Source organism: Camellia sinensis, chromosome 5 (assembly GCF_055761805.1).
Source record: "Camellia sinensis isolate YWXY chromosome 5, ASM5576180v1, whole genome shotgun sequence".
Classification (NCBI taxonomy): Eukaryota; Viridiplantae; Streptophyta; class Magnoliopsida; order Ericales; family Theaceae; genus Camellia; species Camellia sinensis.
Window position 1 is genome coordinate 30784638 of NC_138965.1, and position 14167 is coordinate 30798804.

The window sequence follows — 14167 nt, forward strand, 5'->3', positions numbered from 1 at the left end:
GTTCCGTTCCGTTCCGTTGCCATTCCTAGCGCTAATAGCGGCACTAAAACAAAAAAGTGGGAAAATATATAAAATCCTCGCAAAACCCAGTTATTCTCAAAACCTCTCTCTCTAAAAATGGAGAAAGGGGGAATGAACAATTGCAAGAATTTATCTGCTATGTCTCTTGAACAGTTCGTCTCCACCATGGCCCCTTTACTCGATCTCGAAAGGTCCCCTCTTTCTCTCTCTACACATACATACATACATTCATACATATACAGATATGTCATTTTAATCTTAGTTCTAGTGGAAATGCGCCGAATTGAGGATCTTCTATTCGCATTTTTACCTTCTGAATCATTGAATTAATCACTCTCTACTTAGCCCTTCTCAACTCTTTGAGTTTTGTATTTCGAAGAAGTGCATTCAATCGTGTAGCCTCTCCTAAGGGTTTAGCCCGTTTCGTTTGGAATTAGCTCTTGCCCTGATAGAGAAAAGAAAAATTTGTGGTTTTCTCATTATTATCATGTTTGGATGGGTTAAGATAGCAAAACATGTGAAATTGGCATACGAGTCAAAGAAATTTTATTCCTTTTGTGTTTTGATAGGTTATCTTGTTGGTATTACAAAATATATATACACAGCCAACCAGTTCGGTTTCTCACCAAATCTCACCATTTTTTGGTGGGAAATCAAAGTGGCATAATAAGAGAGTTATCTTTCTTTCAATTTCTTACAATTTTTCACTATTTTTTATTTTATTTTTATATGTCTAATTTATAAATCAAACATGAGAAAGAATTATCTTTCTCATCACTTCTTATCATTTCTCATCAAATCGCTCAATCCAAATGGGTTTAGTTATTTTAATTAACAATTATGGACTATAAATAGTGAAAACAAAGTGCAAGAAGAAAAATACTTAAAGAAATTGCTGACATGTATAGTGTTGTTTTTATGACTGTATTATCAGCTTCCATGACTTCGGGGGCAACAAGGACTTTGGATGCTGCTCTGAAGAAAGGCTCCACCATTCTTAATTTGAAGTGTGTGGATGCTCAGGTAGTGCATTCTTTATTTTGCTTTATTTTCTCTCTTTCTTTTCTTTTCTTTTTTTTTTTTTTTGGTTTAAATCATTTAACTTGTTGGGTTGTTTTTCTCTAATTTTGTTGATTTTGTTCTCACCATAGACAGGATTAATGGGAAAATCTCTTCTCGAGTTTCAGTCTACTAAAGGTGATGTTCTTCCTGCCCACAAGGTGAGTGTCTAATGTCCACTCATTACTATTTTGATTTTGATATTTATTACATGTTATCATGTGATGTGTGCTACGATATATTGATTTGCCATGTCGAATTAATCATGTTAGTAAGGTTACTTCTTCAGTTTCGTCTCATGTTATGAAGTTGATAATTCTTCCAAGAAACTTTTTCTTCATTTTCATACTTACTGTTTGTTTTTTTGTAACTAATGGAAACTGAAGTTAATAATTCTTCCAAGAAACTTTTTCTTCATTTTCAAACTTACTGTTTGTTTTTTTGTAACTAATGGAAACTGAAGTTAATAATTTTTCCAAGAAACTTTTTCTTCATTTTCATACTTCAACTGTTTGTGTTTTTGTAACTAATGGAAACTGAAGTTGATAATTAATAATGTATTTTTCTTCTCCTTGCAGTTTGGGATTCATGATGTTGTTGTTTTAAAGGAAAATGAGTGGGAGCACTAATTAGTGCTACCACTAATTATGTGGCAGTAGGCCCCAGCATGAATGATTTGATATTTTGGCCTTGGTGTTGTATTTTTTTTTCTTTTTTTATTGAGTGTCATGTCATTAGTGGTCTTTTTAGAGCTCCAAAATTAGTGGTCTCTATCATTGTTGTGTTTTAAAACCAAACAAAGCTAATCTAGGGTCACCTCCACTGGGTCAAGGTGTGGTTTATCTTCTGAAGGTAATTCTGCCTTCGAAACACTACATCGGTATTGCATTTATTGATGGTGCTGGTTATTGTCATGGAAAATATATATATTTTCTTTCTTATTTTCAATTGATTGAGATGTAAATTGGTTTTTATATTGAACAGTACTCATCAATCACTGTTGCTTTTGATGATATCTCGGAGGAGGGTTTAAACAGCCCTTTACGTCTTGAGAAAGTGGCCAATGAGGTATAGCTTTCACAAAAAAATCTCTAAAAATATTGTATGTATATATATATATATATTTGCTTAGCATGAAAGTAAAATGGTTGAAACTCTAACAAGCCTAACGAAGAATGTTGTGCATCTAAATTGTTTTTGTAGGTGACATACCGTAGGATGAAGGATGCATTGATTCAACTAACTAAGTAAAGGAGTGCTGAGGGGACCTGCTGCCGACTTAGTTCCTGTGTTATTTGGAGAGCGACCGCCAACAGTGTCAAAGAAGGATGTTACTTTCTCACTATTTAACACCAACCTTGATCACTCTCAGGTCCTTAAGCTTTTATGTTTCTATTTAAATGCATGCTCTCTCTCTCTCTCTATATATATATATATATATATGTATTAACACATGTATACGCACACATATATATTGATATATCGGTGTTGCTATATCCAAAACTATTTAATGTAACATTTAATAGATGGCTTTTTTCTCACACCATATGGCTGTTGCTTCCAATTGATAATTCATTGCTAAATTCTAATGCAATCATCTTTTACCCTTTTGATTATGGATACCCACATGGCTTCCATTGGTTGGGAGTTTTTATTGGTTCATAGAGGACAGCAAGTGTGGTTGATGTAAATTTTCTTTGTGGTGCAAGATTGTCTAGATTAATGACGTCCTTGTTCATTTTTATTATAATCTTTTGGGAGTTGAAGACACTAAAATTTCCATGTCCATTTCCCTAATTTAAAAGTTAAAATGGTTAATGTTAATAAGTTGGCACTGGCAGTATCTAGTAAATCTTACTCGTATAATAGCTTCTCAGCTTGTAGAACTGAAAATGTGAAGTGGTCATGACCATCTTTTGGTACTTGAGATGCGTTGTGTTGCAAGAAAGCGCCATAGTTACAATGCTAATTAAAGCAGAGTTTGAGGACATTGATTAGGTTAATTTGAGAGAATTATGTTCCACTCAAAGTGCTTTCAATTTTTCCTTTTCTAGACGCATATGTTGTGCTTTAACTGAATGGGGAAACAAGGGTAATAATGTCCTTAGGGATACCTGTACATTTCATGTTACGTTCATTTAAAATTCTTGACCATGAAATATGCAATGATTTTGAACCTTTTTAGCATCCAGTGAGATATAAACAACGTCCAATTAGTACACATTAATGTTTTTGAAACTTCATAACAGTTCCCTTTTTAGTTGAAGAGGTCTCTATCTGTAACTGAGTATGTTTACCTTATTCTGAGATCATCAGCCCTTTACTTGGCAAAAAAATTGAGAAAAGGAAGATCGGGATCTATTTTGCATTTTGTAGCTATCATCTTTTAAGCCCTTCTCGTCCTGCGGACCACATCATATTACCTTATTCGTCAGTTGGGCATTTGGGTCACCTTGTACAAACAATTTCTCGTAATCAAGGTTATAAATGAAAGAAATAAAGAAAAGAAGTGATCTCCTAAGCAGGATGTTAACAAGAAAGGAAAATAGAAAATAACAAAAGGATTGACCGTTTGTCAAAAACACGCTATATTTAATATTTTTGTAATTTGTCTCCCTCTTCGATCATGTGTTAATTACTTAATTGTAATATTTATACCTCTTTAAATTTCAGGAACACAAGGGCCTAAGGAACTCTCTGACTCTGGAATTTTATAAGGCATATAATCACATTGTGGAGCAATATCATTGCTGGAACCGCTCGTCAGGAAGAGACCCCATTTGGGTGTGAATATTATGTGGCTAAAAAACTTCACTTAATGACGGTGTGGAAACAACATTACAACAGTTTGTGGTGTGTATGCTAATGTTTTTGCTTTATCTCGAGGCAGTCCTTTTCATGGGATGAAGGTGCTTGCTATGCCCCTAAGGAGATATGGAATAGCATGATGTTGGTCCACTGGGGTAATACAAATTCAAAGCATAACCACTCGACTGACAACTGGGACCGGATATATTCTGATAGACGGGGCAACCATCCATGCTTTGACCCAGATAAAGGACCTGATGTTAATGCCATGAACTCAAAACTTTGGGCTAGGTTTGTACCTCATGACAGACATTGTTGGTTTTGGCGGTTTTGTTGTTTGATGTACACTGTAACCCTAGCATATACTGGAAATAATGGTTAATTGAATGTTACTTCCACAGGCCCCGTGAGAAGCGGAAGACATTGTTTTACTTCAATGGAAATCTAGGACCAGCTTATGAAAAAGGAAGGCCAGAAGCCACCTAAGTAAACTAAAGGGTTATTTGAAAGCGTTAAATGTTTCGAGGTATATGTTGAATCCATGTTTTCCCCAATGTTTAAGAAACATGTTACAAGAGGTTCAGACCCATGAGTTTTTACTTGTTAGCTACCAGCATCCTCAACAACCTTAAAGATACATATTACACTTTGGAATTTCAATGAGATATAATTGATTAGATTATCTGCATCATTCAGGTATAGTATGGGTATCCGGCAGAAAGTGGCAGAAGAGTTTGGATCAAGTCCTAACAAGGAAGGAAAGCTTGGGATACAGCATGAAGGAAAGCTTGGGACACAGCATGCCGAAGATGTGATTGTGACCCCACTACGTTCTGATAATTATCATGAGGATTTGGCAAGTTCTGTTTTTTGTGGGGTCATGCCTGGAGATAGGTGGAGTGGTCGAATGGGAGATAGTATTTTGCAAGGCTGCATTCCCGTGGTCATTCAGGTTGTAATATCCTCCATCTGCAAACTTCAAGCTTGTGGATATTGATATTTGTGTCTGATTAGGCTCATTATAAGCTGTAAACTGCTTCCAGTTTATGGTATGTGGTGAGGTGAGCATCTTGCAACTTTCTGCTCATGAATTGGGTTTCAACAACCAATCCAAATCAAACTAAGCCTTGTGTCCCAATCAAGTGGGGTCGGCTACATGAATCATTTTTTGTCATTTTGCTCTACCAAGGGCTATATACTCAGTTAAATTAACATATGTTCTTTTCGCTACCACACTCTTGTCAACTTAAGTCTTTTCCTGATCATATCACTCTTCCCTACCATTGCATTTATAGGTCTTCATTGTACATGACCAAACCATCTTAACATGTTCTCTGTCAATTTATCTTCAATAAGTACTACTCTCATGAGTATATTCATTTCTAATTCTATGTTTCCTAGTCTTACCACACATTCATCTAAGCATTCTCATTTCAACTAACTCATTTTTATTTTATAGGATGTTTTTTAATTTCCTTCACTAATAAAAAATCAGAAGCACCATCAAGTTAGTTTTTTTGGAAATATCCCAGTTGAATGCCACCATCCTGTCATATTCTATATATTATTATGTTTTTTTCAATTGGTTTTGTATTTAGGATGGGATTTACCTACCATATGAGAAAGTGCTCAACTATGAAAGCTTTGCTGTTCGGATACGTGAAGATGAAATTCCAGATTTGATAAAAATTCTGAGGGTAATTTCTTAGTTTTGTTTCTTAATATTAATGAAACACATTCTAGTTAGAAGTTCATAGAATTTGAATGACATGTGAGCTTTGCTTCCTGAAGGGATTCAATGAGACAGAAATAGAGTTCAGATTGGCAAATGTACGGAAGATCTGGCAGCGGTTCTTATATCGTGATTCATTTTTTCTCGAGGCTGAACGGCAGAAAACTACGTCTAGACGGGTGGATGATTGGGCTACGATGTTTTTGCAGCTAGTTGAAGATGATGTCGTTGCCACAATCATACAGGTACACCTTACACAATCCTTCTCATGCCTAAAGCTGATTTAAACATTAATATTTTTACCAGGAACCATTATGCATGCCCTTTGGTTTTATCAGCTCATATTTTTGAAGATTTGTGTTCATGAGATTTTAATTGAGTAATGTTTTTAATCAAGTGGAGTGACAGAAATGCCTACAACAATAGATTAGTGGAGTAAATTTCTTCTTATATTTTTGTTTTAACCAACTTAATGAATGCAAGGATTTTTATGACTTTTAGTTGGAAGAGGACATTGACTTCAACTATCCCAAGCCCCTTTAGGATTGATCATTGGGGATGTTTGGGCACATGCCCTGCACACTGGTTTCTAAATTTTTGCACAAAAATCATGAGAAAGTTGTTATTTTCTTGAGGATTTCCTTCCTTATAAGTTCAAGTTTGTGTGCTTTTCCACAAATGCCCTAAAAATCAATAAATTCTCCAAATTTAGTCCAAACTCCCTTCAGTGCCCTGTTGACAAAATCTATTTGACAAAAATTGATGCTATTCAGAATTTTGTAGAACATATATTATGCCAAATAAAGTGAATCTTGCTATTTTACAACAATGTTCTTGAGTTTGAATGTGTGCCTTGTCTCATTTGGGATTGTTAGTTCTTCAATCTTTAGCCAATGAATTTGAACTGTGCTTTCTTTCCAACAAGGTTTTACACTACAAGTTGCATAATGACCCTTGGAGGCGACAACTTGCTCATCATACTAAGGAGTTCGGATTACCAATGACCCTTGGAGGCGACAACTTGCTCATCATACTAAGGAGTTCAGATTACCAGGACAATGCTTGATAAGAACCGATTGAAGAGTTGTAACATCTAACTTGAAGAGATCACAAAAACTCGGGGGCATTTTGGTAGGAAGAAGCAAACACTCGAAGATGCTCAGCCTCGTTGACAAGAGAATTCAATTTTAAGCGACCATTAAACGATTTTATAGAAAGCAGCATCCGAAGAACCGTAGTTTCCAATGGCATCTCTAGCCAATTTTACGAAACAAAAGAAGAGGAAAGTGTCAATATTTTGTTTATTTTTTACAATTTGCATACATGATATGAATTTTTGTGCTATTAGATATTGTTTAGAATGGAAAAAATAAATTTCACAGAACAATTTCTTCATTGATTGCTTGTTTATTTGGCAGATCTCCCATCTTTACAAAGAAAATAAAAATTTAGAATGTTTGTTCATATCATGATAGTGAGCCTCCATTTTTTTTCTGTTTTGAGTGAATGAAACACTGCTGATATTATTTACTATTATGTTATTATCATGCAAACATCTTAATTAAATCCACAAGCAGGTGTATAATTTGAGACATGTATATAAAATAGAATTGTGTGTACATGAATCTATTTATATGATGTTGAACACTCTCATTCTTGTTGTTTTCAAGGTCTTCTACTCTTTCATATATTTTGGTAAGATAGAGATACTGTAATTGCATGTTTAGAGTCAGAGTAGGGCCAATTTGAAGCCAACCAGCTAATTCCTTCTTGTTCTTTTTTTGTTCACCATTGCGTGCTTCAATCCTGTTTATTTTTACCACGTAAGGGGCGTTAGGGAAAGAAGAGAAGGGGGTGATGAGCATTGTGAAGATAAAGGAAGGGTCGTCATTCATTTTTTATTTGAAAACCACTATTTATTTATGTGGTTTTAAAAGACTTGACTTATCAAAAACAATTTAAATTCATATGTTAATAATATATTTCAAATTAATTTTAACTTATAATACAAAGTAATTTTTAAATTATTGTTTTTTATATAAATAATAGTAAAATAATAATACTATATAAATAAAAAAATTTATATATAATGATATAACTCTTTGTAAATTTATTTATAATTTATAACTAGTGGATACTTTCATTAGTATCAGCAATTGGTGACCTGTGACGAAAATTTTATGTTTGAGGGTTCGAAAATCTCATATAAGCTCATCATTAAATTTTTTATTTTTTAGAGAAACAAAAAAAAGAGTAGCTTTTTGATATAAAAATGCTAGAGAGACTAAGAAATTGACTATAAAAAAATATAAAGCGCACACATCTATTTTATTATTAAAACCAATCACAAAAGTGAAACATACAACCAATTACATATCCATAGGAACAAATGCAAAATACAGTGAAAATGTTCATAAATTATGAAAGTCACACACATTCATATAATTACGAATTAGAAAAATCAATCACATATCCATAGGATGCTTTTAGAAGAGAGCTGTCAGAACTTTTGTATGCAAAATACAGTGAAGTTGTGTAAGTGTAGGAAGTTAAGATCATTTTAAGAGAAATTGGGAAAAGTTTCTATGGAGTAATTTTATGACACCAAAATTATTGTTTCCTTTTAATAATAGAATAGATAATGACATTGTCATATAATTTTTATCATATTTTTTTTAATAAATTTTATGTATATTTCGAATTTTCTTAATTTTTATCATTTTTTTTGGATTAATTATACTAATAGGTCCTATAGTTTGAGACTTGTGTCACTTTGGTCCTGACTTTTCAATTGTGACACATTTGACCTAAATTTTGAATTTTGTTCCAAATAAGGACAATTAAAAATATTATTAGATTTTTCAAAGGTAAAATCGTCAATTTGATAAAATATAAACTAATTTGACAAAAATAAATGTTAAAAAAATATTTTTAATTTTTTTAAAATTATTTTTATCCACCAATGATAAAATTATGTAAAATTAATAAAAATTACATGATTAATTTTTTAAAATTAATTTTACATGATCATCATCCAAACACATAATAAAAATTAATTTGGTAAAAAAATAAATAAATGTCTAAAAGATTTATCAATTTTACATAATCTTATTTTTAGTAGGTAGAAATAATTTTTAAAAATTTAAAAATATTTGTTTGACATTTATTTTTGTCGAATTAGTTTATCAAATTAACAATTTTACCCTTGAAAAATCTAATTATATATTCAATTGTCTTCATTTGAAACAAAATTAAAAATTTAGGGTCAAATATATTACAATTGAAAAGTCAGAGATTAGAGTGATACAAGTCCCAAACTATAAAGACTATTTATGTAATTTACTCTATTTTTTTTTTATAAATTTTATATATATTTAAAATTTTCCTAAGAAAATTCGAAATAAAAAAAAAAGAATAACATGGACAATTACATATTCTTTAAATTATTCCAAGTAGTGTTCACCGACACAACCTTCCTCTCCTCTGTAAGCCCTAGCGTTCACATGCAGCCCTCTCCTCTAAAATCTCTTTCCCTGTTCACATACGCAACCGTCCTCTCCTCTGTAAACCGTAGCGTTCGCATACAGTCCTCTCCTCTAAATCTCTTTCCCTGTAAACCCTAGCGTTCACATACAGTCCTCTCCTCTAAATCTCTTTCTCACTGTAAACCCTAGCTCTGTCATCTCTCTCTACGATGAACCTCTCATCACTGACACTCGAATCAAACCCTATCACAGCTCAACAGAGGAGCTTCTATGGAAGAACCATCCGAACCTGTGCTGGGTCTCATCTTCTTCACCTTCACCATCGCAAGGACGCGGTGTTCTCTGTGAAGTCTGTTGCTTCTTCTTCTTCGCCATCTGCAGTGGCTGCTGAGCAGGTGAGTCAGGGGCTGAGTCGAATCAGATCGCTGAGTCAGGTCTCGGGCGTGTTGGGTTGTCAGTGGGGTGATGAAGGTAAAGGCAAACTCGTCGATATCTTGGCTAAGCACTTCGACATTGTCGCTCGTTGTCAGGTATATGTATACATGTATGATCTTCAAGAAGATTCTTATTTGGTCTAGAATTAAAATTTACGTTCTTGTTTAGGAGAGAAAAGAAAAGAAATTTTTAGGATTTGATATGAGAGAAAAGATTTCTCTGCTCTTTTGTTTGGTAAAATTACATAAGAAATAAAAAATTTATCAAAATTGCAAACGAGGGTTATAGAACACCCCATTTATTACTTTTACTAATTAATTCAAACAAATGAAAGAAATGCATTTCTTTTTCTTTTATTCCAAAGTCACCAAATCCAAATGGGCTCTTTTACTTTCAAAAGATTGTCTTTTGGGTGTTATATGCAAGGTTGAAATAAAACAGTAAAATACATCCGATGATTACAAGTCATATGGACTCTTCATACTGTTTGACAATTCACTTTACATGCATCAACAAAATTTACCCTTGTTGGTTATTTATCTTGATCACAGTTTTGACATCCACAAGATCTCAAGGCATAAATTGGACATATTGTTAGTGTTTGTTTTGCACTCGTAATGGCCTGGTGTCGAAACTAGGTCTTTAATAAGTGATTACACTATACTAAACATGTTAGAAATTGGAGATCAGTTTATAAAAGACAAAGTAATTTGGTGGTGGTGAGATTTTTGAGGTGCTAGTGCCCGAATTGTCAGTTTGCTAAAAGCAATTTTGTTGGCAAGGCAAGGGATGTGCTAGTAGTTTAGTGGTGGTAGTGGTGGTAGGATGGATATAAGTAAATGTTACATGTTTGCATATATTACAGGTGGTGGGGTTGGTAGTCATTTTAAGTGACATTGTTGACTGGTCGTTGGGGGTTGTTTGGGCAAAGTAACCATTTTTAAGCGGCAGTGGTGGTGGATTTGTTGTGATATTAACTATTAAGGGTGTTTTTGGAGGCGGGCTCGACATAATAACAAAGGTTAAGTGGAAGAGACATTTGAGGTATTGCAATCTGATCAGGCCCATCACAGCCGACACTAACCTAATGGGATGGTAATGAGCTTCAGATTTAAGAGTGCCCTGTCTAAACACCTTGATTGGATTCTTTTGTCATTGAATTCGTCGCGTTTGGCTCTTCCTTTGCCATATTGGAATCCGTCAGCTATGATTAGCCAACCAGTGATGCTTCCTCAAAAATGACCTTCTGTGTGGCACTGGTGTCCAATCAGAAGAGGATAATAGAAGCAGATGGGTTGTGGAATGGGGTAGGGGGAAGTGGAGGTGGCAATGGTGCTGAAATAGGAAGGGGTGGGGGGCAGTGGCTGGGAAATGGGGGAAGGGGAGAAGAGGGGGCATTTCATCCATGGGCATCACCCATTCCTTTGCTATGGGTGTCATAGTGTTTTGATACTTGAATGTGGAGTCCATCCAGGTAAAAAAAGCTCAAAAATTTCAACTAAAATACCAAGCGCCCCAATCTACAACTAGTACTCTGATGAATACCAGATAGTAACTCTTTCCTACTTCTCTTTATGATTTTTGGATATTCAATTTACATGTAAACATGAACATCTATGTTGCCACAATTCAAAGTATATTTTACATGTGGCTGGTGACAGATCTGTTTTTCTTTAGACTAAAAAAAAAAAAAGAACCATAAAAAAGGAAAGGTCTTCCTTTTGAGTTGATAAACCTTCTTCTGAACATGCTTTATGTGATTGTAATAGTGATAATGTGTTTACCTGCCCTAATCTTGTGATTTCCTAAATAGCCAGGTGTCTGAGACTTGCAATCATTTTATTCTAAAGCTTTAAATATAACTTGATGTCAGGGTGGAGCCAATGCTGGACACACTATTTACAATGCAGAGGGGAAGAAGTTTTCCCTTCATCTTGTTCCTTCAGGTATTCTTAACGAGGAAACTGTGTGTGTGATTGGTAATGGGGTTGTAGTGCATTTACCAGGGTTGTTTGAAGAAATTGATGGCCTTGAATCTAATGGAGTCTCCTGCAAAGGTAGGATATTGGTATCTGATCGTGCTCACTTGTTGTTTGATTTTCATCAAGTAGTAGATGGCCTTAGAGAGGCTGAGCTAGCTAATTCCTTTATTGGCACTACCAAGAGAGGCATTGGACCATGTTACTCCAGCAAAGTGATTCGCAATGGCATTAGAATATGTGACCTTAGGCATATGGACACTTTCCCTCAGAAGCTTGATTTCTTATTGTCGGATGCAGCTTTAAGATTCCAAGGTTTTAAGTATAGCCCAGACATGCTCAAAGAAGAAGTTGAAAAATACAAGAGATTTGCTGAGAGGTTGGAACCCTTCATTGCTGACACTGTGCATGTCGTGAATGAATCCATTGCACAAAAGAAGAATATTTTAGTGGAAGGTGGTCAGGCAACCATGCTGGATGTTGACTTTGGAACCTATCCATTTGTAACTTCCTCTAGCCCATCAGCAGGTGGAATCTGTACTGGTCTTGGCATTGCCCCTAGAATTCTTGGTGACCTAGTTGGAGTGGTAAGAGATATAATTCTTTTATTTCTGTATTATTTTTCTCTTTTCTGCCAAGTGTCTCTTGTAGAAAGTGATTTCGCCTGAGTGTTTTATGGTAATAACATTTGTACTTCACACAATACACTTACACCATGGTCATTTATGGTCCCTACCTGATATTTTATGGTGCAGGTTAAAGCGTACACTACTAGAGTTGGTTCAGGTCCTTTCCCAACAGAAATCTTGGGTAAAGGTGGTGACCTCCTTAGGTTTGCTGGGCAGGAGTTTGGCACGACTACTGGTCGTCCTCGTCGTTGTGGCTGGCTTGATGTAGTTGCTCTAAAATACTGCTGTCAGATTAATGGCTTTTCTTCTCTAAATCTCACTAAGCTTGATGTCTTGTCGGATCTTCCTGAAATTCAGTTGGGGGTATTGTATAAACACGCTGATGGTACACCAGTCAAATCCTTCCCTGGTGATCTTCGCGTTCTCGAGCAACTGAAGGCAAGCATTTCTTTTTCCTTTCCATATATTTATTTGGAGCTGGTATCTAAACTTACACAGGGCTGTGTATATTTTGCCCTCGTACACTAGGTCGCCCTTTTTACTCAATGGAGATTTAAACTTTGATGACATTGGCTCACTAAATAGAAACTTTACACGTAGTATGTGGTTGGTTGTGCATTTTTGTTTTCCATGTATTGGGACCCTACTCGTTCTCAAGGATGCCAAAATGAAACTTGTCTTCACCTGGAAACCCTAGCAATGAATCTTTTCTGTCCTAAAAAAATAGTCCTATTTCTAAGTAGGAAATTACTTGAATGTGATGGTTTACACCTGATGTTTGACCTTCCCCCGCTTGTTGTTTTGTATCAATAATCTAATACATAACAAAAATTAAAGAAAATAATTGAAAAACTAAATATTGAGTTTGTAATTGTTTCCATTTGCCTCATAGTGGCTTCCATTCACCATGTGAATTGTATTTTTTCTTTCTTATATATGTCAGGTGGAATATGAAGTTTTATTGGGGTGGCAATGTGATATTTCGAAGGTGAGAAACTACTCTGATCTTCCAAAGGCTGCACGGGAATACGTGGAAAGGATAGAAGAACTTGTTGGTATTCCCATCCATTACATAGGTGTCGGGCCTGGGCGTGATGCTCTTATATACAAGTGATATTATTTATTAGGGTTTCTGTTCTTGTCATTTGCTAGAATGAAGCTTTCTAATGCTGGAGGTGTATGTCCCCTGTGATTGGGATTAATTTTTGGACAAAGAGATAAAATTTTAGTTAGTGGACATGCATTTGTTGTAACAAATGTTAATTCTCAATCTGGGCTACTTTGATAAAGTCGTTATGACTTTGAATTTGAATAACTGTGCTGGGTAATAATATAGGGCATTTTGGTATGATACCATGGCTTAGGCTCTGTTTGGTGCAGTTTGTAGGGTTTTTTTTTTTTTTTTTTTTTTGAGCAGTAAATCAGTCAATTTTGGAGACACCGAGTCTTTGACCATTGTTGATTTAGGATTTTTCTGGGACCTTATTTGTCAATAGGGTAAATAATTAAAAAGTTAAAAATTATTGTAAGTTGTCATATCATTTTTTTAATTTTTTATACGTCTTTTAATAAAAAATTAAAAAAATAATTTTCAAACATGTCAAAAATCAAAAAAGTTATTATAAAAGTTAACTATTTTTTATTTTTGTAAATAATTTTTTGGAAAATTTCAAAAAATCATTAAAAATGTCAATTTTCGGAGCACCCATAATCATGTTATTACAAATGCTGTAGAAGTGTAGAATGATTGTGACTATAGCACTTGTAATTGCATGAAATGTTACTAATTCATATAGAATGATGGTTAATATTATGTGATATTATTTATGGAATTTTTAAAACTAATTATTTAACAAAAAAAATTATTAAGGCATACAAACTCAATTTTATTATGTCGTTGAAGAATAAAAAATAACTCACTCGAATATGTGTTACTATTTTATATTGAGCAAGAGTAGCAAGTAAAAATGCTACATTTAGAAAAAAAATATAACTAGTTCTAGAAATTTGAAATAATTA

General features: G+C 34.3%; 2 protein-coding genes and 1 long non-coding RNA gene across 4 annotated transcripts; all 3 read left to right on the forward strand.

The window, feature by feature from the left end:
* Window positions 1-231: 231 nt before the first annotated feature.
* On the forward strand, window positions 232-1843 carry LOC145790524 (uncharacterized). Its single transcript, XR_014329305.1, has 3 exons — window positions 232-1044; window positions 1173-1241; window positions 1659-1843. It is a non-coding gene; the product is annotated as an uncharacterized LOC145790524 (long non-coding RNA).
* A 469-nt stretch (window positions 1844-2312) lies between these two features.
* LOC145789189 (uncharacterized) lies at window positions 2313-7084 on the forward strand. 2 transcript variants are annotated; one of them, XM_082868498.1, is made up of 8 exons: window positions 2313-2452; window positions 3754-3864; window positions 3971-4179; window positions 4290-4370; window positions 4585-4840; window positions 5487-5585; window positions 5680-5865; window positions 6546-7084. In XM_082868498.1, exons 3-8 carry the CDS (start codon window positions 4025-4027, stop codon window positions 6684-6686), a joined length of 918 nt encoding a protein of 305 aa, XP_082724624.1. In that variant the 5' UTR covers window positions 2313-2452; window positions 3754-3864; window positions 3971-4024; the 3' UTR covers window positions 6687-7084. The 2 variants fall into 2 exon arrangements, with proteins under 2 accessions (XP_082724624.1, XP_082724625.1); XM_082868499.1 differs by lacking the exons at window positions 2313-2452; window positions 3754-3864 and having other exon boundaries at window positions 3883-4179.
* Window positions 7085-9039: 1955 nt separating this feature from the next.
* LOC145790522 (adenylosuccinate synthetase 2, chloroplastic-like) lies at window positions 9040-13499 on the forward strand. The gene is made up of 4 exons (XM_082868496.1): window positions 9040-9635; window positions 11414-12106; window positions 12275-12586; window positions 13092-13499. Exons 1-4 carry the CDS (start codon window positions 9315-9317, stop codon window positions 13260-13262), a joined length of 1497 nt encoding a protein of 498 aa, XP_082724622.1. The 5' UTR covers window positions 9040-9314; the 3' UTR covers window positions 13263-13499.
* The last annotated feature ends 668 nt before the right edge of the window (window positions 13500-14167 follow it).